Here is a 26,379-nt window from a genome sequence, read left to right on the forward strand (position 1 = left end):
CGCGCTACCGTGTGCCCGCCGTGCTACGGTGCGGCGGGCACGCGGCAGTGTGCATGTAGCCTTATTGTGTAATTGGATCAGCTCCACTATTACAAGTATAACATTTTATGGGGTTTCTCCTTAAACAGGTTTTCCAATTTATTCAACACCGTATCTTACACAGAGCTACAGTAGAGCCAACTGCTAAGTTCTGGTGTTATAAAGTAGGACAACAGTAAAATATCCTGAATAAAATACAAAAATTGTTATTGGTATCCTTTAAAAACACTTAAAACAGCACAAAACTAAGAATATGCATGCTGCTTCAGACCACCAACCAATACATGTGGCTGAAGACTCAACCCCACTATGGTCCAAATAAGTACCAAGATTTAACACACTGGCAATAAGTACAGGTATAGGCAAGTATAGATATAACAAAGGAAAAAAAATGAAAAACAGTGAATATCACCACCAAGTATGTTCTGGGTACAGCATAATAAATCTCTTTGGTGCTATGTGTATGGAACAGACTCTTGAATAAGCCAGAACTAACATAGTGTTAAAGCACTATGATTCCATTGGTTCAGGTCAGGTGAGTTGGGCCAAGATAGGTGTACGACACATAGGGGAAGATCTATCACCACATTGTCCTGTTTCTTGTACTGATTTATGCAAATTTTTGGTGTCAGTTGGGACTTTTTGGTCTTACTAGAGGCTTTTGGGTCTTGGTTTAGACCAAAAAGTCAAGTACAAGACAACATGATAATAGATCTCCCCCATCTCTTTTCTGGCATGAGTACAGCCATATGAATTTACAACGGATGACAATCAGATTGGTGGGGGACCAACTGAGATCATGAGAATAGTGTCCCACTTTACCTACTCCTACATTCATTGTCTACAGAAGTGCACTCTCATTTATCGTCTTTAAGAGTGTTATTTCAGATATTAATGGAAGTCTCATAACCTTTGAATGAAGTGCCGGCACGTGCTTGACCAGCCAGTAAGGATTCCACCATCACGAGAATGTGGATCCCAACGGCTGGACCATCACCAAATTGTTATGCCTTATTCTGTGAATAAAGGGTAATAACAAACTTGGGACAACCCAAGTGAAATAATCTAAACACCAAAACATACCCAACTACTATAACCCTAACCTTGATCCGTAATGCCAACCATCACCATAATCTTAACTTGACCAATCTAACGAAGTCCTCCGTGATCGGCTTATATGGTTTTCTCATTATACACACATACTCGCGATTCTTTCATAATCACTTTCATAACTTGACTTGATCACGTTGGGTTCAATTACTGTGGTTGTCAAATGACTGAAACAGAATAAAAAGAGTCCCGCTCACTGTTTCTTCAGACTGCTTAAACAATAAGAGTAGTGTGCACTAAGCTGTATATCTACTAATCAATGACAACATATTACACCGTAAAAGTGTGTTAGTGGTTTGTGGTTTTACATCAATGAGGTGCCTATGTTTTTGTACTTTGTCTATGTAATACTATGCTGCAGAGGGAAAGAAATTGAAATAAATGAATAAGACATTTGAGATTAGACCTTTTTGTTTTATATTTTGTCATAGTCTAAAATGATACATATCATCATGAAAACCCAAGAATGTATCTCAGAGCAAAACATAATAATGACCGAACATTACAAATTATTACATGCACAAAGTTAAACCCTTAAAGCATTATTACATGTGGGGCCTCTTGATACATGACGGGTGTTGGCACCGATCACGGGCGTTTATAATTTACCTGCTTCTGACGGCAAGTAAATACTAGTGGTGAGTGGGTGCCCCCATCTTGAATGGGATGGTCACTCCCCTTGACTTAATCCGGGAGCAGTGATCCATTCCCATGGCAGCCTGGAGTCTGTATGACACTCCTGCACCTGTCGTTCAGCAGTATCTATAACAGTGTGCTGAAGGGAAACTGTTATAGATCCATTGCAGATTCTCCATATACTGCATTATACTTCCCTACAACTGATATAAAAATAACAAAAAAAACATGTTCTTTATCGGCACATCTCAAAAGTCCTGGTTTATCAACAATAAAAATTGTTATTCCCGGAAGTGAACCATGTAGTGGAATATAGCACCCATATACAGGCGGTCCCCGGGTTACATACAGGATAGGGTCTGTAGGTTTGTTCTTAAGTTGAATTTGTATGTAAGTCGGAACTGTATATTTTATCATTGTAACCCCAGCCAGAACTTTTTTGGTCTCTGTGACAGTTGGATTTTAAAAATGTTGGATTGTCATAAGAATCAGGATTAACACTAAAGCTTCATTACAGACGCCTGTGATAACTGTTATAGCTGATCATTGTAGCCTAGGACTAAAGTACAATAAATTACCAATATCCAGAAGTCCATTTGTACAATATCCAGAGGTCGTATGTAAATCAAGTGTTGTTAAGTAGGGGACCGCCTGTACTGGAAACAGTACAAAATTTGTGGATCTGATATGACTGGGTCCATATCCAACATATACTGTAAACTACACTTTTTTCACCATATGTCAAAATTTTATAAAAAGTGATCAAAAGGTTAACTTCTTAAACTGCTTTGTACGCTGAAATGGGATAAAGTTATAACTTTTAGAATAGGGCAAAAGGTTTTCTTTTTTAAAAAATCTATTAAAACACATTAAAACCTATATACATTTTGTATTCCCACGATCATCCCAGCCCAAAGAAGAAGTCATTTAAAGTGTACAGTGAAAGGCATAAAAACTGTGTCATCAAGAAAATGGTGCAAAAGCTTTTTTTTCTACAATTGTTTTTGCATTTGGAATATTTTCCCAGATTCCCAGTAACAGTTATAAAATTCCATCACTAGGCAGCACAATTTTTTAGGCAAGCCCAACTACAACTCTCTAAACAGAAATGACCTGGTCCTTAAAGTAGCCCTTTTTTTCTCAGTTTGTGTAATTTCTTAGGATGCCTTGTGTTTTAGAAGAAAACCTAGGACTACATTTCCCAGCATGCTCATGAAACTCTGGCATGGAATATGCTGTAGCATTATTACTGTTCGTACAATAGCTGGAAAGCTGGAGGCCTTCTTTCTCAATGTAGGGCAACCCAACATCGTCAAGATTTGGTAGATAAGTAAACATGAGTTCTGTGCAAGTTCTCAAGGTCATGCTAAATTTTACCATTCTGTGACATAGGTCTGCTAAAAGTTCTACACCTGTTGTGATTCTTGTGATTATCTAGATCTCCATGAACACTCGTGTCGATCGCTGCGTAAAAATGATGCCTCTCCATTTTGCACCATTATGACACTGGTCAAAAAATGGGTTTTGAGTAAAATCTTTATAAAAATTCTCGTATTTTTGTTTAGCTGTTTAATTTTTTGATAAGCCAAAACACCAATTTTCAACCTTCTCATTTTTTCATTTGTGGTCTCAAAAATTACAAAAATATTTTTATCCTATAAGTTTTTCATTTGTAACTTCCTCTTTCTTCATGTTCGCCTTAGGCAGGTGTTTCTTAACCCTCCTGTGTGGCACCATGAAAAAATATAACTATATCATATCCACAGGCACCTATCTAGCTGTTCCAGAGAAATTTTCCATATTTTTTTATGATTTCTTGCACTCCCTTGTTTTACACACAGTGGGGATTCAGCTCACATAGTGATTTGTTCATTTGCCCAAGGCTTACTCCTTTTCTTTTCAAAGTTTTCTTATTATCGGTTTGTTTTTATTATTCTTTAGGTACATTGTCAACTTTGGTTCTTCTGCATCTTTAAAGTTAGATATTTCTTCAGTATAAAGCATAGCCCTTACCTAGACCAGGAATTTACACTTTTGGGATTTTGTCCGGGCTGTAAATGGTGCTTTATACTTTGGTCTCTCTAATGTAAAGAAGGACGTAACCTGGGGAGTATCTGGAGGCTTTTTGGGCATGTGCCCATGGCATACGCAAAGTTGACTCCGGCGCCTTCGGAGGAATGTATTAAAATCATGAGGCTTTTTGAATCCAGTTAAAAAGATACAGGGAACCATCGAGGGATAAACAGCCTGGGTTCCCTGTTTTGGGTGAGTACAGTTGGGCTGTGTTCACAACTGCATTGGTATCTCCGATGTATTGTCTGATAAAATAGTGGAAGCCATGATAGTCAGCAGGTTCCTTGAAGCACTGTCGGTGTCTGTCATGGGATCGATTTGGCATTGCTGTCAAGTTTGTTGTTCGAATTATGGATCAGCTCAATGGAAATAAACAAAGCAATTGAGAACAGAGCATACATTTCATGCATGAATATTTTACCTTTCTTCCACCAGAAACCAGAAGAAACCCATTTTAAATGAAATGAACCATGATGATGAGGGCCTCTTTACCTTCTGTGCCATCAGAACTATGAACATCTCCCAGCCTTCTGTGACCAAAGCTTGGTCAGAAGTAGCCTGGGTCCTCAGTACTATCTGCAGTGTAGGCATGGTTCCATGATTTGCATATTGTACCTTATCACTGAAATTCAGTTTTTTAAAGCAAAATCTGTCAGACAGTTTCATATGGCAGCAACTGAGACCAAATACTAGAACTAAAGCTGCTCGGTGCCTGATATATTGCTTAAGAGAAAATGAGCCTATGGGCAGTTCTACCGGGAAGGGCCTTCTAATACAATACAGGAAATAAGACATGGCGAATTAGAAAACCAGAAGTGAAAGCATTAACACATGTCAGAGACAGACAATAGTACATCTCTAGTGAGAACCGAGATAACGTGAGACAAGTTCCTCACAAGTGTGGAGTAGAGCCCTTTAGAGAATCGTATACAATATTGTTATTCTGTAAACAGATTTTTTTAAGACCATTGTGCATTCCTGGATTTACTAAGTCAAGAGTCATTTCGCATTTTTCAGAAAAATAGTTGAATCTCTGATTTGACTCTCTGGAGATAGCTGAGCTCAGAGCTTGACTTTATTGACACACCAATGGAGAAAGAATGGATGCTTGACCAACCACATCAAAAACTGGTTGGAACGAGACCCCTCTTTTCATGATTGGTGGTGGTTCCAGTGCTCAAACCCCCACTAGTTACAATGTTTTTTCCTGTCTGGTGGCTAGGGGGTAACAGTTAAACATGAGACAACCCCATTTGTCACATTGGTCCAGTACTTCTGGTCATTGTCATGTCCACCTGGCAGGAATTGTCTGGAATTAGGGAATCCCCTTAGGTCAATCAGTGGGCTACTCTATGGTATGTCACCTACTCTCACGTCACAAGTGATGTCCTGTGGTTGGAGGAGGCTGATGTTTACCCGAAGCTGGTCTCAGGACCCCTCACCCCTCCAACTGGCTGGAGGTGCTGAAGACCAGAAATAGCAGAATGGCTTGGGAACCAAAGCTGGTGCAGAAAATGTTTTCTTAGCATCATGGGTTTTCCTGAAAAAAACACTTTATTGTATGGATCTTTTTGGGGGTTGGTTATTGTATTTATGGCATTAATTGTTCATCATCTAGATTGTCTGTCTAGATTTTGTCCACCTGAGAGTTGCCAGTGAAGGCTTTTAGGCATGAGGTCCCTTGTATCTTCCATGGACCGCTTCCTGTCATCAATGTATGTAGAGAGCGTTTCTCTGTACAAATACAAATACTATATTTTCTGTAACAGTAGGCCTAAGAACAGCCTGTCCATCATACGAAGATCCATGGAAAGTCATTATCTTTTATTATACATAATATTGAAAACTGCTTTAATATCCCTATTATACAACCAAAACCTGTGGCTTATAATCGCCATTCTAATCTTTTACAATGAAGAGTCTGATTGAGGTCCAGGGAAGTGGGAGAGAGGTCACATGTATGTAAAGTTTCAATATTTTCCAAGTTATAACCCATAATTTAGGCAGACAGGTAAAGAATGGAGTTGTGCTGGGGTCGTCTACTTCAATGCAGCGCGTGTATTGTGTGTGCGCCATCTAGGACACATGTATAACACTGGGTTCAGTCATGTCGGAAGACTCATTATCTCCCCAACATTTACCAGTCATTGTATCGTGCAAGGTGCCGGCTAGTCTATTCATTTGTTACTAGACCTTTGAAATATTAAGAACAGAGGGAATATGACAAGAAATGACTTGTCTTTGTCAATCACAAATTCTTTGAAAATTACGTTTAAGTACTTGTGTATACTTAAGAGATATTGTAATCGCCTTGTTCTAGCAACATTAGTATAATAGTATTGACTTTGACCTTCGTATTTGTAGTGAAATTATTTTGAGTTGATTTTCGGCTTACACTCTGTGTTTTCGTAATAGGTTAAACAATGCGGAGGCTTAGGTGCGTTTGTAGTTAATACTATGTCTGTCAACTGGATTTGAGGCTTACACCATGGGGGAGATCTTGTAAACTGGATGTGCCAGAATCCTAGCTTACGTGTACAAAAAAAAAAAATTGACGTACATTCCACACAGCATAACATAACGTGTTGTACGCACCTTGCTTGGCAATATTGTGTGGCTTAAAGGAAAAGTGAGTGTAGATTAAGATGTAAAATTGGACAAAAAGTGGCAAAGAAAACTCCAAAAAGGGAATTTTTCTCGTTCTTCTAGTCTTGCGTTTTTATAGTGTCCTCATCACTTCTGTTACTTGTACAGGTTACGCTGATCATCCATCTCCTCAGCATGGTACATCCTTACTTGCACACTCTCAGCACAGTCTTAATTGCTCGGAGCAGATACTAGGACAGTGGTGGCGAACCTGTGGCACGGGTGCCAGAGGCGGCACTCAGAGGCCTTTCTGTGGGCACCCGGCCATTGCCCCAGCGCACCAGACAGGACTCAAAGAATCTTCCTGCAGTTCCAAGCAACTTAAATGATCCTGCTTTCAGTCATATTTTGATACTTACTTCGAGGGACACTGGAAAGAAGATAAAATGATGTAAATTTTCCATCTTCCTACTGTGTTGCTGTCCTCAGGAGGCCAATATGATTGAAAGTTGTTGAACAGGGAGCAATAAGTTATTGCTATAATTTTTGGTTGGCACCTCGCGATAAATAAGGGGGGTTTAGGGTTGCGTTTTGGGCACTCGGCTGCTAAAAGGTTCGCCATCACTGTACTAGGACATAGTAGCTGCATATGGTGAGCCAGACAGGGATGTTGAAGGCCAATGACTCAGGAGAAGGCCCGACATCTACTACTTTTTTTGAGAAGGAGCCAGTACAACATTATTAATTCATGCATCGTAGACTCTCCAGGAACTTCATGCTGCCCAGGTCTGAGAACACTTTCGCCCCCTCTCATCTGGAGTATGCCTACATCGGGCACATGTGGACCTTGCATGCTACTGAGACATGCTATGATGCAGCCACCAAAAACTTTTTTTTTACACTTGGGACTTTGATTTGTTGAGAAAAAATTACTTAGGTTGGATCCAATAAGGTCAGATCCATAATAATTTCTAACTTGAACCTTTCATTTATCAAGCGCCAATATGTGATAAACATGTTAAACAATTTTTCTTTTGTCAAATAAAAGAAAACAACAATGGCATTTTATGGTGCGGAGGAAGGGAATAGTCATCAACTGGGAAATGGGGAAAAAATTCTCATCTAGTGTAGGTGATTCCAGGACTGTTAATAACAGTCTTATTGGATCATTTATCTACAAAATGCAAAATGTGTACATAAAAACAGAGATCAAGGAAACGGAGAAGAGACCAAGGCAGTAGGTTGCGGATTTACTTACCTGTCCCGGCATGATCCGTGAGATGCATTCCCCAACGAGAATGAACATCTGCCGCTTCCCCGCTCAGGTCCGCCGGAGTTCACCTTCTTCTTCCTGGTGCATGTAAGTGCTTGACTTGCGACACAATTTTAAATGTTAAAGCCTGCGTGTTGTCCGAGTCAGTCGCGCCCCCCCCCCCCCATTTTGTGTCGAGTGAAAGCCGGCGCAATTGCGACACAATCCGATCGTGTGCAACACAATGCCTGACGCGATCCCAGAAAACGGGAAACGATGGAAATGCATCCGCAGGGCCTTAGTAAATAAGCCCCATTATGTCAAAGATGTATTTGAGTCTTCTTCAGGCCTCGCACTGTAGGTCCATTGTTAAAGGAAATCAACCACTCAAAAAACACAAACAAACCTACAAATACTCACCTTCACTCCTTTTCATCTTGATCCTGGCACTGTCTGCCGCTAATCTTGGCTTGCTGGGATCACCTAAAAAAAGAATTATAATTAGGAGCGCGGAGACAAGATGTCCGACACTCTAGGCTGCAAATTATGTATGCCCTCGAAACCTCCCTCTCCTATGCTAGTAGAGGGAAGTGATGTCCCGTGAGAGGTGTGAATTCACGCCTCCCACGAGCGTGCCTTAACTTCGCTCTTCCATGCTATAAGCATGGGAGATGGAGGTGGCGAGGGCATACATAATTAGAAGTCTAGAGCTCCGGACATCTTGTCTCTGCACTCCATGTTACTAATTATATAATTATAACAGCGCCGGGAACAAGTTGAAGAGTAGCGAAGGTGATAATCTCTGGGGTTATTTTGTGTTTTTTGAGTGGTTGATTTCCTTTAAAGGGGCAGCATTGGGCCCTCGGTGTGGCCTGAGCATGGCCTCCTTCCCATAGACAAAATAAGGGAACCTCATCCTTTGTCTTTTCTTCACATGGTCCACCAACCAGTGGCGCTTTCGACCTGGTTTTTGTATACACATGTTGCTTTATTTTTTTTTTTGGTACATTTTAGGATATATTTAATGTAAGTGTAGAGTAAACCCTGTACCCAATAGACAGATACAAACACTGGAACTTGGCAATATGGTCCACAATTTCCTTAAAAAGGTAATTTGAGGCAATCGAGCTAAGATTACAGTATAAATAGCATCGCTCGTTTGGTTTTTAAGATGCCGGTGACAAATATCCATATCCTCTCATGGTTCCTCTCCCTTCTTAAGTACAAAGTAAGTGCAGCCCTTAAAAGTATCTCCTGCTGTCTAATTGCAACTTTGGTATTGCTGGTGGCTTCAGCTGTGTACAGTCTCTATCTGTAATTTAGGTGTCACTTTACTTAATTTTGAGGTAAGAAGGCAACGCGACATGCTAACACGAAACAATAAAAGCTGACATTGTGTCCAGCTGCAACATATGTATGTATTTAAAGGTATAAAATCTATAGATGGTAGGAATTAGAGTATTGCCTTCCAGAGTCTGTGATCATCTCAGTCCAGTGGTTTTCCAACATATAATCCCGAGTAGGGCTGTTTATACGGGAAACTTTGCTCCCGCTGCTGTTCTGTAGTCTTTGTTGTTGCCGTCTTTTACTTGTGTCTGGCCTTCCTCCAGATGTACATGGTTGCTTAGGCCTTTTATTAAGGATTTACTTGATACAAAAACTGGTTGTTTATTCTGTTTTTTGATCGTGTGAATTTACTATATTGTGTAATTTGCTGTCTGTGTTGTCTTATGTCGTTGTATCTTTTTTTTTTTTTAATGGAAAATTTCTTTAGCAATCACATCATTGTTATTGATTTTGAGCAGCATTCATAATTCTGCTAACTTCTGAGCCGAAAACTCTGTATACTAAGATTTTACATTTACAGTATTTTTCGGACTATAAGGCGCACCGGAGTATAAGGCGCACCATCAATTAATGCCTGCTAAAATGTCTAGATTCATATATAAGGCGCACTGGACTATAAGGCGTACCTGATTATAAGGATGAATGACCAGCAGGTGGCAGACCTGTGCACAGTTCAAGGCAGCTGTCGTCTGTAAGTAAGGTTCGTACATAAGACGCACTGGACTATAAGGCGCACTTTTTGATTTCTGAGAAAATCAAAGGATTTTTTGTGCGCCTTATAGTCCGAAAAATACGGTACTATTGCACCAAGTACAGTATGGGGACTGATGTAAGTTGGAGATGAATTGTTAGCATTGTTTAAGATGCCATGCACAGGAACTGATATCTGCCCCCCCCCCCATAGCCTAAGGCACCTAGCCGTGGTACAGTCAGCACACACGTATGTTACCGTACCGTACTGTACTGTACCGTACCATCAACTGGAAAAAGAGCATGCTCTTTCCTTTTCCATACCTACATCTGGGTTGTCCACGGCCCTATGGAAAGGGAGATGGGGAAGTTGAGCGTTTGCTACACTCGGGGCCCAGCCCAGGCATAGCGTACATTGTGTGCCTTAGAGTGAAAGCCAGCAGAATTGGGAATCCAGCTATGGGTATTACTTGGCATCAATATGAGATAAGTGATGGAATTTGTTTTGTCATGTGACTCAACTTCCTATACAGAGATATTTTATTTGTGAGATGGTGATAAATGGACATATTCTTTATGTTAGAAGATGGAAGGTCAGCCAATGTTTATAGTTATCAATATAAAAGAAATACGAGTCTGGAAAACTTATAAAATGCCCTATATAATTCTGTTTGTTTTACTGGAAGGGTGATTTGGGATTTGGTAGACTTCAATTAAAGAGAACATTTTGCTTCTCTCACCAATACAAAGCCTTCCACTCTGCTAAACCAGTTCCCTACACTGTACTGAAGAGACACAAAAATGTCACAACTGTCTTGTCTACAGCTGGGAATCTGTTTATTCTGCAATATATATATTGGCTTGACTTTAATTTCACATTGTTTCATTAGGCTTCCTGGAATTCATGCTTGATGGTAAGGCAGCTGCCTTACAAAGTAGCAAATAATTGTTCCATCATAGAAAACTTACTTGCATATTTCCTAGAATCCCCTAGTGGAGCATCGATGGCTATAAGTCTCCACAAGCCTGTAAGGTGGCCTTAATTGGCAAAGTCTCTGTAAGGAAATCACTTATTCAACCCAACTCTTTATCCTTTAATAGGGATTCAGTAATCCAGATCTCTATTGTCGGATGGGCAGTGCCAAGAAGACTTCTCCTTCGCAGGTCCACCCATCTGATGAAAGCCTAATCAGCATAGTTTCAGGCTAGTATCAGTACTCAGTATGCTAATTAGGTTTTCCTTTGTCAGATCGATGGTTGGGTACTGGAGAAGACATCCAGGCCATACTCATCGAGAGATATGAAAATAATGACATGAATTACTGTGGAACGTTGTGAGCTTGAGAGAAAATTCCAATGACGCCAGAATCGGTTGTAACAAAAGCTTTGTTAAAGGATAGAAGAGTTGTAGTTGGTGAATTTTTATGATATTCTTCGTCCATCAGCGGCGTGCATGTTTATAGACGGATTCTTCCAGATATTCTCACTCTGTAATTACCCGGTATGTAAGACATGATATGTTAATCGGAGAGGTAATTTTAATAATTCTTTTCTCTCGATGATATTGTTGGCCTTTATATACCTGCCATGTAAATTATTTATATATTGCCTCTAAAGGACTGTATCTCACAAATAATAGGCATTCATAAAGTTTACAAAACCCCCCATCCTCCTCAACGGATTGCACCATCCACTCAGACAATTAATTATTGCTTCTTCTAATACGTGGCACTTAATGGCTTCCTTTCTCCACCGCATTGTTCACCTGTCAATCAGACACAATGTACAACTATCTATACGATGCCACAAAGATGGTATTATGACTTTAATGTCACTCTGGTAATTCTACTGTATCCGTGATTGACATTTTAACAATGCATATAGTTCCAACATGCATTTATTATTAAGGTAGATCGTACAGATCTCGTAATTAATTCTTTAATTTAATCACTATGTGTGTGATAAAACCGTTAAAAAAAGCAACTTTTAGAGCCTGGTGCACAATAGACTACAATTGTCAGCACTACGACTCTAAACTGAGAATTTTCGCCCATGGATTGACGTTCTGACACCTTATTTTCAGATGTATATTATTTGTTCTCCACAGGTTGATCTTAAAGGGAACCTGTCAGTAGGTTTGGGATCCCCTCAAGCACCAGCATAACTTCACGCATCTGGGGTTTAGGGCCTCAAAACCTTCTTACCTGACCACTTGCTGTACCCAAGATTTTGTGGAATGTACAAATACAATACGGGTTCAATGATTTGAGCTCGATTCATGCGCCTTATGGTCCAAAGTGGAACCAACAGGACTCCTGTTGCTTTTCCTCTCTGGAAGCTCAGAAATATGGCGACCAACAGAGGCGTGCATGGTTACTGGATGTTTTTGGATCCCAAACCTAATGGCAGGTTCCCTTTTAGATATTACATTCCCTAAAATCAGGATATGGCCATGTGTGGACCTTAACTCCTCATGACAGGTGGGCATTCTGTTGTGTATAACCTACAGTAGATTTTGAGTAGGGACAAAAAGTCTAATGCGTAACGGGATCAACTTCAAAAAGTTATGATCTTACCTGCACAAATTCCCAGTACGTGGAAAAAAAACTGGAAATAGTTTTTAAAATGTGTGTCACCTGGACATACACGCAAAAGGGATGCCCAATAATGTAAAAAGTTGTGGATGTGTTGTCAAGATTGAAGTTTATTGAACTTGCTGATGTACTTCAAAGGGTTAATCCTGGAATTATTCTATTATCACAATCAAATCAGTGGGGGCATTCGGGGTACTGCTAACCAGGTATCACTGCGCAGAAAGAAGCCATTTGCAGGTTTCCTCAAGGTTTAGCAACACGTTTATTTATCTTCTGAACACTCTATAATATCGGGCACATAGAAAAAGAGAGATGAGATGAGGGATGATGAGATCCATGAGATGGAAATAACACACTCCAGCTCTATCTTGCCTTTAACACCCACAGAGTCAGCTCTGCTATGCCTCACTCCCCTGGATAAAGACTTTTTTTCTGTAGCTTGTAGAGTAAGTCTCTGCACACTGCTGCTTGTCGGCAAGAAGTGCCGATGTCTGAGCTGTTATATTGCAGGGGGAGGGGCAGAAGGCAGAGAGCACTACAGTGTGCAGACAAGAGAAGCTATTCATTGGAAGAATTCAACCATAGTCAGAAGATTTAGTCGTATTCAGGGACAACCAAAATCGTGAGCACCAGGACTGATACAGGTTGGAATTATATCTGTGAAATGTTTTATTTTTGTTAATAACAGTGAATTAAAGAATGTGTTATTTGTTATCTTGAGTATATTCAAGAATCTTGTCTTCAAGAGAATACCCCTTTAATAAATGAATATGCTTGGACCCAAAGATATTTTACATCAGTTCCCCCTTCTTTACCATTAGATATAGACCAATCCGTAACTCCTGAGTTCCAGTTAGACCAATCTTGTGTTTAAATTTGCTTATTTGGAGGTATTGGGGGGGGGGGATAAGTTGAGGAACACCCATTTAGAACCTCTCTAGGCCACATTCACATAAAGGTTGTTTTAGTTTGGGTGCTATTTATTCAATGAATAGCACATGGACTAACTAATTTCTATGGGCTCATGTAGATTTACTGTTACTGATTTTCAATTGTATTGGTTTCTTAAGTGCACCAATACAGTCGAAAGAAGGAGGGGAAATTCTGATTATTATTGTAGCATCCCATTGGGGGCCTACTGTATAGGAAGAATCATAGGGTAGGAGCTCCAATGACAATCCAGCCTTGCACCATCTCCTCCTGAAGTCTCAAGAAAGTCCTGAAAGTGTTGCTTTAAATAGCACCGAATGTAGCACTGCAGGAGAAGGCCTTGGGTCTCACAACCCCTCTGGAGAAGCTCAGTGCTGGGGTGAATGCATCTCTGGTTCTATGAAACTTCTTTGATTGGTTCTTAGTAACTGATTCTGTGCCACCATCTTTTGCTTAACGCTCACTTTTTCCCTAGTTTAGCCACAATTTTTATTTTTCTCGGTACTACTGACTTTTTCCGTTGACAATGACTTCACGACCCTTCCACTTCCTCGAAGGCGGTTTATCGGCGATATATGTTATAAATAGCCTAGCACTAGTTTATTATTATGACTAATTTCTTACAGCTCACTTAACAAGTGACTAAAGGTTTAGCGTGAGGCTAGCGAGGACCCGCTGGTTATTTATAAACACTGGTGGTGTCATTTGTATTAGTGGGGCCTAATCAGTGCATTTAAGTGGAATTCATAATATAGTCATTATGCTTTTTATACCAGCTAATCCTTTAAGGAAATTGCAGCAAAAAATAATGAAGCCCATGTTACGTCGCTACTTAATTTTTTTTATCGGTCGTGTTACTGATGTCTATTTTATGCAAAGTAGTTGGTATCTCATATTGGACACATTACTGTCAAGAAAATATTACTTGCCTTAATTATCAGTAATGAAGCAGGGATAAGCTGTTCACTTAGATATCCTATATCTAATGACCTCTCCCGCTAGAGGTTGTGATGAAAGGTATCAGTTTCACAAATTATGCCTCATTTAGCTGGTGGCATTTGTGTAGACGGATGTTGTAAGGATGAGTTCTGAAGTGAAATGTAAATTACATTGGTGTTTATAAAGTGATTTAGTGCTCGCCCTCCACTACATCATTGTTTTGTGTTTTTCTCTGTATTATTATTAAATGACTTGAAACCCTTCACTTTGTCACACTAGCCCATTATATCAATGGTTACTTTAGCCCTGTGTTACAAACCACTGTTTATTTTTCGGAATAATTACGAGTTGAACAAACACACAAGAAAACACAAGACAAGCTCAAAGGCGTCATTATTTGTGGCTTCCAACATGGCTCCCCGCAGCTGTGCAAGAAGACGCGTTGTAGGATTATGTCTATCTTGCGTTGAGTTCTTCCTTTATAATGTACACAACTTGTTTCATGGGTTGATGGTCTTATACCCTCAAATACTAATAATTTTTTAAAATTTTTGATCTATTGACCGGGTCAAAAAGTTAGAGAAAGGCCATCTTCCCTGAACCAAATATTTCCTGAGATTGAAGAACCTCAAATCTCCATTAATGATGCGAAACTAAGCAAAAGATGTGCCTTGCCTCTTCCTAGATGAATGAGATGGTTGGAAACCTAACACACTCCGTCTCCTGTACACCACAGTTCCCTTCACCTATATTAGTTAGTAGTCTGCCAACGGTACTTCCTCTAGAGCAGTGATTTTCAACCTTTTTTGAGCCGCGGCACACTTTTTATACTTAGAAAATCCTGGGGCACACCACCAACCAAAATAGCACAAAATGACACTAAAACAGTCATAAAAGGCCTCCCTTTACTAATAAAAAGGCCCTAGCTGCCTCCCTTTACTAATAAAAAGCCCCTAGATGCCTCCCTTTACTAATAAAAAGCCCCTAGATGCCTCCCTTTACTAATAAAAAGGCCCTAGCTGCCTCCCTTTACTAATAAAAAGGCCCTAGCTGCCTCCCTTTACTAATAAAAAGGCCCTAGCTGCCTCCCTTTACTAATAAAAAGGCCCTAGCTGCCTCCCTTTACTAATAAAAAGGCCCTAGCTGCCTCCCTTTACTAATAAAAAGCCCCTAGATGCCTCCCTTTACTAATAAAAAGCCCCTAGATGCCTCCCTTTACTAATAAAAAGGCCCTAGCTGCCTCCCTTTACTAATAAAAAGGCCCTAGCTGCCTCCCTTTACTAATAAAAAGGCCCTAGCTGCCTCCCTTTACTAATAAAAAGGCCCTAGCTGCCTCCCTTTACTAATAAAAAGGCCCTAGCTGCCTCCCTTTACTAATAAAAAGGCCCTAGCTGCCTCCCTTTACTAATAAAAAGGCCCTAGCTGCCTCCCTTTACTAATAAAAAGGCCCTAGCTGCCTCCCTTTACTAATAAAAAGGCCCTAGCTGCCTCCCTTTACTAATAAAAAGGCCCTAGCTGCCTCCCTTTACTAATAAAAAGGCCCTAGCTGCCTCCCTTTACTAATAAAAAGGCCCTAGCGGCCTCCCTTTACTAATAAAAAGGCCCTAGCTGCCTCCCTTTACTAATAAAAAGGCCCTAGCTGCCTCCCTTTACTAATAAAAAGCCCCTGGCGGCCTCCCTTTACTAATCAAGAGCCCCTAGCTGCCTCCCTTTACTAATAAAAAACCCCTAGATGCCTCCCTTTACTAATAAAAAGGCCCTAGCTGCCTCCCTTTACTAATAAAAAGGCCCTAGCTGCCTCCCTTTACTAATAAAAAGGCCCTAGCTGCCTCCCTTTACTAATAAAAAGCCCCTGGCGGCCTCCCTTTACTAATAAAAAGCCCCTAGCTGCCTCCCTTTACTAATAAAAAGCCCCTAGATGCCTCCCTTTACTAATAAAAAGGCCCTAGCTGCCTCCCTTTACTAATAAAAAGGCCCTAGCTGCCTCCCTTTACTAATAAAAAGCCCCTGGCGGCCTCCCTTTACTAATAAAAAGGCCCTAGCTGCCTCCCTTTACTAATAAAAAGGCCCTAGCTGCCTCCCTTTACTAATAAAAAGGCCCTAGCTGCCTCCCTTTACTAATAAAAAGCCCCTGGCGGCCTCCCTTTACTAATAAAAAGCCCCTAGCTGCCTCCCTTTACTAATAAAAAGCCCCTAGATGCCTCCCTTTACTAATAAAAAGGCCCTAGCTGCCTCCCTTTACTAATAAAAAGGCCCTAGCTGCCTCCCTTTACTAATAAAAAGCCCCTGGCGGCCTCCCTTTACTAATAAAAAGCCCCTGGCGGCCTCCCTTTACTAATAAAAAGCCCCTGGCGGCCTCCCTTTACTAATAAAAAGCCCCTAGCTGCCTCCCTTTACTAATAAAAAGCCCCTAGCTGCCTCCCTTTACTAATAAAAGGCCCTAGCTGCCTCCCTTTACTAATAAAAAGCCCCTGGCGGCCTCCCTTTACTAATAAAAAGGCCCTAGCAGCCTCCCTTTACTAATAAAAAGGCCCTAGCTGCCTCCCTTTACTAATAAAAAGCCCCTGGCGGCCTCCCTTTACTAATAAAAAGCCCCTGGCGGCCTCCCTTTACTAATAAAAAGCCCCTGGCGGCCTCCCTTTACGAATAAAAAGCCCCTGGCGGCCTCCCTTTACGAATAAAAAGCCCCTGGCGGCCTCCCTTTACTAATAAAAAGCCCCTAGCTGCCTCCCTTTACTAATAAAAAGCCCCTAGCTGCCTCCCTTTACTAATAAAAGGCCCTAGCTGCCTCCCTTTACTAATAAAAAGCCCCTGGCGGCCTCCCTTTACTAATAAAAAGGCCCTAGCAGCCTCCCTTTACTAATAAAAAGCCCCTAGCTGCCTCCCTTTACTAATAAAAGGCCCTAGCTGCCTCCCTTTACTAATAAAAAGCCCCTGGCGGCCTCCCTTTACTAATAAAAAGGCCCTAGCAGCCTCCCTTTACTAATAAAAAGGCCCTAGCTGCCTCCCTTTACTAATAAAAAGCCCCTGGCGGCCTCCCTTTACTAATAAAAAGCCCCTGGCGGCCTCCCTTTACTAATAAAAAGCCCCTGGCGGCCTCCCTTTACTAATCAAGAGCCCCTAGCAGCCTCCCTTTACTAATTAAAAGGCCCTAGAGGCCCCCCTTTACTAATTAAAAGGCCCTAGAGGCCCCCCTCAACAAATATAAAGCCCCAGCCTACCTTTACTAATAAAAAAAAAAAAACCCTTGCTACCTTCCTTATACAAATAATAACCTTATATACTTACCCTTGATGTCTTCTTCCGCGTACCTTCACTCCTAATGGCGATCCGCTCACCTTCTGTAGCTCCTGCACCGCGCGCCTCTGGTCACGTGACTTACGCGACCTGACGTCAGGTCGCGTCAGTCACGTGACATGGGCCGCGCGGTACAGAAGCTACAGAAGACGGGCGGACCGCCGACGCGGGACTTGGAGGTAAGTATGGGGCAGAAAGACGGGGGCGCGGCGGCAGCTCGACACCGGGGCAGCCTAGTTCGGGCAACTTTCCCCCACGGCACACAGGTTGAAAATCACTGCTCTAGAGAACTGAAATTAGAGGACTCTATCAAGTAGACTACACCAGAAAAATGCCGTAAAAAACAGTATCCCTTCCTTACCTACATAGAAGTTATTGTACAAGTTGTAGACTCCCGTTGATAACTCCCAAAAAGGTGTCATCCACCATCGATATGTAATAATCAGTTAAACTCCATTATTTTTTGTAAATGTCATGAAAACGTCATGGTTTCTCATGGTCTTCTCCGCAAAATTTGCATCACCTGTGGGCCTTATGGACCTGTTGTTTTGTTTCCCAAATGACCCTATAGGAGTTTTGTCTGTGACCATAGTAAATATAAAAACATTTTATACTTCCCTAAATTGAATTCAATAAGACACAGTGTCCTAACATATGGAGCTCTCCGGCACCTTCTCTCACAATGCTTAAATGAAGCTGGTATAGCACTACAGCTTCAATGTGTATGTGCCGCGTTCACATGTGCTATGCCAGCTTTACCTGCCACATCATGCAGGTGTCAATAACTCTGGACCGAGGCAAGCAAAGTTTATTTATTTTATTTTTTTGTTATGCGGTCATGGATAGGAATCATGACGGGCAATTTGGGACATCGAACCAACGGTCCATAAGAACATGTTGGTTGTTTAGTGTCCCTAATCGACCAGGCAGGCTCTCCTTAAAGATTTAGTTTTTATATTTGGGTAAAACTAAGAAGAGCTCTCCCCAAATACTAGTTTTGATGAATACATGGGTCATTACTCTAGGTTTCTGAACTTTTGATTTTTGAAGAACTTTGCTCATCTGATGAAGTATAACTGATCCAAACATGGTCATCTTTAGAGATGAGCGAGCACTAAAATGCTCAAGTGCTCGTTATTCGAGACGAACTTTTCCAGATGCTCGAGTGCTCGTCTCGAATAACGAGCCCCATTGAAGTCAATGGGAGACTCGAGCATTTTTCAAAGGGACCATGGTTCGGGAATAAAATGTGTTAATTAATTGAAAAAGAATGTCTTCTGATAAGTTAGCAGATGTATGCAAACATCTGCAATCTATTCTTCACTGTTCCGCGCGTATATTATCTCCCGACAAGTTATCAGATGTGAAGAACAGTGAAGAATAGAATAAAAACAGTGAACACAGGATCATTTAAGTGAAAAACACAGTGAAGAATAGATTGCAGATGTTCGGCACATCTGCTTACTTGTCGGGAGATACGCTGTCTCCGTGCCCCGCTGTCTCCGTGCCCCGCTGTCTCCGTGCCCCGCTGTCTCCGTGCCCCGCTGTCTCCGTGCCCCGCTGTCTCCGTGCCCAGCTGTCTCCGTGCCCCGCTGTCTCCGTGCCCCGCTGTCTCCGTGCCCCGATGTCTCCGTGCCCCGCTGTCTCCGTGCCCCGCTCTCTCCGTGCCCCGCTCTCTCCGTGCCCCGCTCTCTCCGTGCCCAGCTGTCTCCGTGCCCCGCTGTCTCCGTGCCCCGCTGTCTCCGTGCCCCGCTGTCTCCGTGCCCCGCTGTCTCCGTGCCCCGCTGTCTCCGTGCCCAGCTGTCTCCGTGCCCCGCTGTCTCCGTGCCCCGCTGTCTCCGTGCCCCGCTGTCTCCGTGCCCCGCTGTCTCCGTGCCCCGCTGTCTCCGTGCCCCGCTGTCTCCGTGCCCCGCTGTCTCCGTGCCCCGCTGTCTCCGTGCCCCGCTGTCTCCGTGCCCAGCTGTCTCCGTGCCCAGCTGTCTCCGTGCCCAGCTTTCTCCGTGCCCCGATGTCTCCGTGCCCAGCTGTCTCCGTGCCCCGCTGTCTCCGTGCCCCGCTGTCTCCGTGCCCCGCTGTCTCCGTGCCCCGCTGTCTCCGTGCCCCGCTGTCTCCGTGCCCCGCTGTCTCCGTGCCCCGCTGTCTCCGTGCCCCGCTGTCTCCGTGCCCCGCTGTCTCCGTGCCCCGCTGTCTCCGTGCCCCGCTGTCTCCGTGCCCAGCTGTCTCCGTGCCCCGCTGTCTCCGTGCCCCGCTGTCTCCGTGCCCCGCTGTCTCCGTGCCCCGCTGTCTCCGTGCCCCGCTGTCTCCGTGCCCCGCTGTCTCCGTGCCCCGCTGTCTCCGTGCCCCGCTGTCTCCGTGCCCCGCTGTCTCCGTGCCCAGCTGTCTCCGTGCCCCGCTGTCTCCGTGCCCCGCTGTCTCCGTGCCCCGCTGTCTCCGTGCCCCGCTGTCTCCGTGCCCCGCTGTCTCCGTGCCCCGCTGTCTCCGTGCCCCGCTGTCTCCGTGCCCCGCTGTCTCCGTGCCCCGCTGTCTCCGTGCCCCGCTGTCTCCGTGCCCCGCTGTCTCCGTGCCCCGCTGTCTCCGTGCCCCGCTGTCTCCGTGCCCAGCTGTCTCCGTGCCCAGCTGTCTCCGTGCCCCGATGTCTCCGTGCCCAGCTGTCTCCGTGCCCAGCTGTCTCCGTGCCCCGCTGTCTCCGTGCCCCGCTGTCTCCGTGCCCCGCTGTCTCCGTGCCCCGCTGTCTCCGTGCCCCGCTGTCTCCGTGCCCCGCTGTCTCCGTGCCCCGCTGTCTCCGTGCCCCGATGTCTCCGTGCCCCGATGTCTCCGTGCCCCGATGTCTCCGTGCCGCTGCCTGATGTCTCCGTGCTGCCGCTGCCCCATGTCTTCGTGCTGCCGCTGCCCCATGTCTCCGTGCTGCTCCCCGGTGTCTCCGTGCTGCTCCCCGGTGTCTCTGTGCTGCTCCTCGTTGTCTCTGTCCTGCTCACCGTGTTCTGCAATGTGTTCTTCACACATATATTGTTCTTCACATAGTATTTTGTTCGCACCGTTCCGCGCGTATCTCCCGACAAGTAAGCAGATGTGCCGAACATCTGTAATCTATTCTTCACTGTGTTTTTCACTGTGTTTTTCACTTAAATGATCCTGTGTTCACTGTTTTTATTCTATTCTTCATTGTTCTTCACTGTGTTTTTTTAATTAAATGCTCGATCTCGAGCAGGGGAAATACTCGTCCGAGCAACGAGCCGTTTCGAGTACCTTAATACTCGAACGAGCATCAAGCTCGGACGAGTATACTCGCTCATCTCTAGTCATCTTCCATCAAAATGACTGCTCTGATTGTAGATGACGATGCAATGAGGTTCCAGACATCAAATTTATCTAATTTGATTCAGTATTATTGCACATGCCGGTTAAAGCGGTGGAAAATAACTGCATTCGGACTATGCTCTTATTTAGACTAGGGCAGGCTCACCTATTTTACTTCTGTACCATAGCTCTCATTACTATTCACACAATTGGAGAGACTTATTACTGCTTCTACAGCAGTATTCTAGTGCAGTAAAAGGAATTGCCATTAAAATAGTGAGTACACCACATGACGTGGAGGGGTTGTCGAGGGACGCCACGATTGGTGGAGGTGGTGGGTACAGGGTGTTCCCGGCCCGGGCCTGCGCTTTTTTGAAAAACCAGCGAAGCTGGCGTAGTTTTGCTTGGTGGCCGCACCGCCCGTCAGATACATCAAGAAGCCTAAAATCTCCCTTAATATTTCTCCGTAAATTGATTCATGCTTCTGTTGCTCGAAAGCTTTGTCATAGTGTGTCCACATATGGAGACGTTTCAACGTTTTGCCATTTGGAAATGTATGTAAATTGGAATTTAATTTTTTTTTTGGGGGAGGGCGAATCTGTGGGTAAGGAACAAATTTCAAAGCGAGGAGCTTTTCGCCCTGGTTGTGCCTGAAGTGGCTCTTCGGCAGGGAGCAGTTTGATAAATATCATACTTGCCCAAGATGGCAGCTGCAAGATAGAATACATTATTTTGAGATAGCGCGTTTATTTTATTCTGACAAGCAAAATTACAGCAGACAAAACTTGAGTCCTCCAGCACACAATAATTAATGAAATTGCAATGGCTATCTTTTCTTAAAACTGTCACTTCTGCTAGTACATTGTGCTACATAGACAATGAAGGGATTGGTTATTTAGCGAAAAAAAAGGCAAGAAAACAATAAACTTACTGTATTTAAAAACTGATCTTCAATTACTTGCATAATTTAAGAGCAGTTCCGTTTTTTTCTTCTTTTTCGAGAAGGTTTCTGTCATGCACTTTTATAAGTTGACTTGACCATAGTGATGTGTAAGTTTACACCTACTGGATTTTTTTTAAATAAAATTGAAAATAGTTTAGCTTTTTTTTTTTTTTTTTCCATGAACCTTGATTAGCTTTTTTATTTTTTAGGCCTTACATGGCTTTTTATGGTGTTTAGTGATGACCTTACTTATTTATTTGTTGCCTGTTCTAGATAGGTAGTACCCCTGGAGGTGGGAAGCAAGTTCATATATGGTCCAGTAATACAAATGGACTCGTGGCCAACTTTATACAAGCGGTCCCCCTACTTAAAAACACCCGACCTAGACGACCCCTAGTTACAGACGGACCCTCTGGCCACTGTGACCTCTGGTGAAGTCTCTGGATGCTTTACTATAGTCCCAGACTGCAATGATCAGCTGTAAGGTGTCTGTAATGAAGCTTTATGGATAATCCTTGGTCCCATTACAGCAAAAAATTTTGAAACTCCAATTGTCACTGGGGCAAAAAAAAATTTATCTGGTTCTACAATTAAAAAATATACAATTTCAACTTGCATACAAATTCAACTTAAGAACAAACCTAAAGAACCTATCTTGTACATAACCCAGGGACTGTCTGTACTGCCCTCAAGACGCACTAGACTCATACCCAGGTCTATTTTTCAACTTTTAGTTTTGAAAATCTAGGAAGCTTAAACCCTGGCTTTGCAGTTATAAGTTGGTGGTTTTGATGCCTCAACATAGCGACTTTTTCCCTTTTGTAAAAGTAAGGGAAGGAAGCAATCTCATTATCTGAATCAATATAGTTAAATGGGTTGGCCACTTTGCCTCATGTTTTTTATAATGTGAGTGTATGTGTGGGGGGCAGAATATGAGGTAATTTACCAATATACATCTAGTAAAAGTTCTGCACCGCTTTCCTGATATGTAAAGTGAAGCCTCCTGTCTTTTACCTCATCAGACAGACATTCCTGACCACAAAATGGCCGCAGATGGAGGGTCATGTGATCTCTATCTGTCCATGAGCAGTCGCCCTGCCAGGACCTTGCTCTTATATTCAAGATTACTGTTATAAGATAGGTTCACCTATCTGAAGGAGAAACTCGTGACAAAGTTGGTCGAAGAATACCTTTAAAAGGATGCATAAAGTTGAATGTGTTGTTGGGTGGAGAAAGAACCTACTCTTGAACCAGTGGGTTGGATTGGCAATGTACCACATAAATGTTCATTCTGATGAATCCTGTAACCAAACACTCATTCCCATAGCAAAAACTCTTTATAAATGGGGGTTCTAGAAGCCAGTTAATCGCATGGTTTACATTAAAAGGCAACCTGTAAACCGATATTGGCAACATAAACCACTATCAGTACGTTTCCAAGCAGCCAAACAGCTTCTTGATCTTGTTTCTTTCATGATCCAGCTTGGTGGTATCATCCAGAAAATCAACATTGAAGTGAGATTTTAACTGGTGGTATAAAGTCAGGAAGGCGGACACTGAAGTCAAGCTCTCACTGCCGCTGAATGCCTCCCCCCCTGTTATTAGCATCATGCTCCGCATTTCAGTAGATCTAGCCCATGATGTCCCTGGACGTATGACCATTAATTACAGTGGAGGGGCCATTCTGAGGTAGGGAAAGCTTGACTTCATTGTTAAACTCTCCGCCTCCTTGACTTCATAAAGCCAATTTACATTTCACTTTAAAGCTTATTTTCTGGATGATGCCACCACACCAGGCCATGAAAGAAGCATGATCTAGAAGCTGCTCAGCTTCTTGACAACATACTGGTAGTGGTTTGTTAGGCCTATTTCTAATGACAGATTCCCTTTAATGAAGTCTTGGACATAGAGAGTCATTCGGAGAGATGAGCAGATCCGTACTTTATGTTCAGGTACGTCCCAGACATATTGGCCGCCTTGAAATCCGGCAAACCGATCTCCCTAGCTACTAGCCACTGCTGTGATTGGTCAGGGAGACACCCCTGGTCAGTCATACCCATGGCTAGTAACTAGAGCGTCAATTTGCCGAATAGGCTGCATTGGCTCAGACACACTCGAAACCCTGTCCCAAACCTTAAGTGTGGAACCCCTCATTTCTAGTCATTGGCAATTTCTATATTTAGATATCAATTGACTATTCCAGTGATGCAAAATTTTTGCAATCCATTTTGTTTTGCAAATTTTTATGCCTATTCCATCTACATACAATTTTCTTATTTGTTGATTTTCGAAACAAATTTCGACGTCTTACCCCAACTTTGTCACCCCATCCGCCGGCCACGTTAAAGACATTCCACCACTACTCGAGAGCAGAAGAGTTAATTCTTGCAAATACTAATAAAGGCTTATCCCGCAGGTAAGCTATAAAGTCGTGCTGCATGCTGGCTGTTTAATTTCTGGTTGAGGAAGCACAGCGGTTTTTTTAGTTCATTATCTTAGAAAAAAACAGTAACAAGATAATACAGCTGCCTCTGATTAAGATGTAAATTCTTTCTAATTAGAATGTAAATTCTTACATTTAAATGAAGACATCAGTTGTCAGGATGCCATATGATATCTTATTTCACCTTGCCTGAATGGAGCGCTCACTGCCCGTCTATGGCACTAAAAACATTTTTGTGGAGCCTTTGTTGTGTGATTCTTGTAATATTCCCCCTTCATGTTGCCTTTTCACTTGTCTTTTGTTTGTTTTTCCCCTTGCATCTGATATTGTTGTGCCTTGGGATTCCGCGGAAGTTTGGAATGAAAATTGAGTTCAGTCGATGCCAGTATCCTCTTCTGCCTCAATTACTTCTGCTGAATTTTTTCTCAATGTAAATCAAAGGGGCTGCATAAAGTAGCGCGTGTATTCGAAATAATTAATTTTCCATAAAGTGATGGATCAAGTCCAATCAACCTTCCTGAAATCCAAATAATAGCAAAGAGAATTAGAAATTAATTAACATTTCCTGTCATTAATAGTTTATTATGGGGTTTTTTTTTTCTCCTATTCTGCCCGGGCGTATTTTTAATAAGTTTTAGAAAATGGTTTCCGTACTTGATTTTTTTTTATTATTATTATTGTGGAATTATGAAAAGAACCTTTGACCACAATTATACTGTGGTGAAAATATGCTAATAGAAATTTTGGCAAAAAATATTCTGGCGCAGGTTTAATTATGTTTAGAAGGATTGCAAATGAAAAATTTCTGTAAGCAAAGCAAACATAATTACAAATATTTATCTTCTGAATTACGAATATTGGAAATATTGTACATAGGGAGTGGGTTGTTTCTTTATTCTAGAACTTCCACTCTTGGTTATTTGATTGGTCAGTCAATGTAGCATCCCCATTTATTTCAGTCCAGCTTAGCTATTAAAGGGGCTTTCCAGAAACATACAAGTTAACTCCTATCCACAAGATAGGGGCTAACATGCTGATCGGTGGTCTCAGTGATGAGATCCCCACAGATCACGAAAATGGGGATCAGTTTTACCTCCATCATACTCCAAGATGAAGAGAGCAGCCGATTGCACAAGTGCCAGCTGCTACATTAATCTCTATGCCGCTAGTGGAGATATCTTGTCACCGCAGTGTGGATTGGGGCTAACTTGTATGTCACTGGAGAACCCCTTTAAAGAGCCCCTGCAACCAGAGACATCACTAACCATATAGCTTCTCAAATCCGATAAACAACGCAATCACAGAGTAGGAGGCATTCAGAACTCCCCACCTTGATTTTACTGTTAAACTCTCCGCCTCCTTGACTCTATACAACCATTTTATATCTCACTTCAATGTTGATTTCCTGGATGATGCCAACACACTGGACCATGAAAGAAACAAAGACTAGATGGTATTACATTGTTTGACAATGATCTGGTAGTGGTTCATTAGGCCAATTGCTGATGACCGTTGTATGCGTTGTCCATCCCTCGGAAGCACTGACAGGATGTTTGACAGGATGTTTACAAATCTTAGATGACTTATTAGATCGTCGCTATTAGCTCCTCTTTATGGAGGGCTGGGTTGTATGCTGATCAGCCATGATATTAAAGATGACCTTTAACTTACTTCAGCTCCAACTCTTTGTGTCATTTTAGAGATCCCCTTACACTGATTCTGGCACAGTTGAAAATTTTCTTTATCCCCTTTAATTCACAAGCAATAAATTGCATTAGTGGTGGCACCCAATATAGAAAAGGTCCTATCCGGTGTCTGAAAGGGGGATACCAGGCTGTCTGCTACCCGCCGGGACCACCCAACTGACAGAAAATACTGAAACTCCCAGCACTGATTGCTCAGGAATAGAGGGGGGTAGAGAGATTAATAACTTTATCTTTTTACAATAGGGTCAAGGTTTGGGTTTTATTACACATCTAGTGATTCCTCCGTTTTTGAGTTAAGAATCGGAAAGATGTGATGATACAAACGAAAGGATGTTGACCACTTTGACAAGCGTCATAGTTATGATTACTACGACTTAGTCAGAGGTTCTCCAAAACTTCTGATCTTCTGGGTTTTGATTACTTCCAAAATGCAATGTCAAGTACAGCAACTAGGCTCTTTGATGACAGCTTTTCTTACAGTCCCACGAAAGAGCTAC

At 42.6% G+C, this 26,379-nt stretch overlaps 1 protein-coding gene across 4 annotated transcripts in view; it reads left to right on the forward strand.

Moving 5' to 3' along the window:
• Positions 1-26,379, forward strand: part of ELP4 (elongator acetyltransferase complex subunit 4) — a 202,630-nt gene that overhangs the window by 148,252 nt on the left and 27,999 nt on the right. Inside the window, exon 10 of one of the 4 annotated variants that reach the window (XM_072118580.1) lies at positions 23,615-23,685. The exons of the other annotated variants lie outside the window; for them this stretch is intronic. Within the exon in view, the coding sequence (XP_071974681.1) occupies positions 23,615-23,662 (48 nt within the window). The 3' untranslated portion in view covers positions 23,663-23,685. Of the gene's footprint in view, positions 1-23,614; positions 23,686-26,379 lie in introns of those variants that run through there. 4 annotated transcript variants of the gene reach the window in all.

This window comes from Engystomops pustulosus, chromosome 7 (genome assembly GCF_040894005.1).
Source record: "Engystomops pustulosus chromosome 7, aEngPut4.maternal, whole genome shotgun sequence".
In the NCBI taxonomy this organism is placed as follows: Eukaryota; Metazoa; Chordata; class Amphibia; order Anura; family Leptodactylidae; genus Engystomops; species Engystomops pustulosus.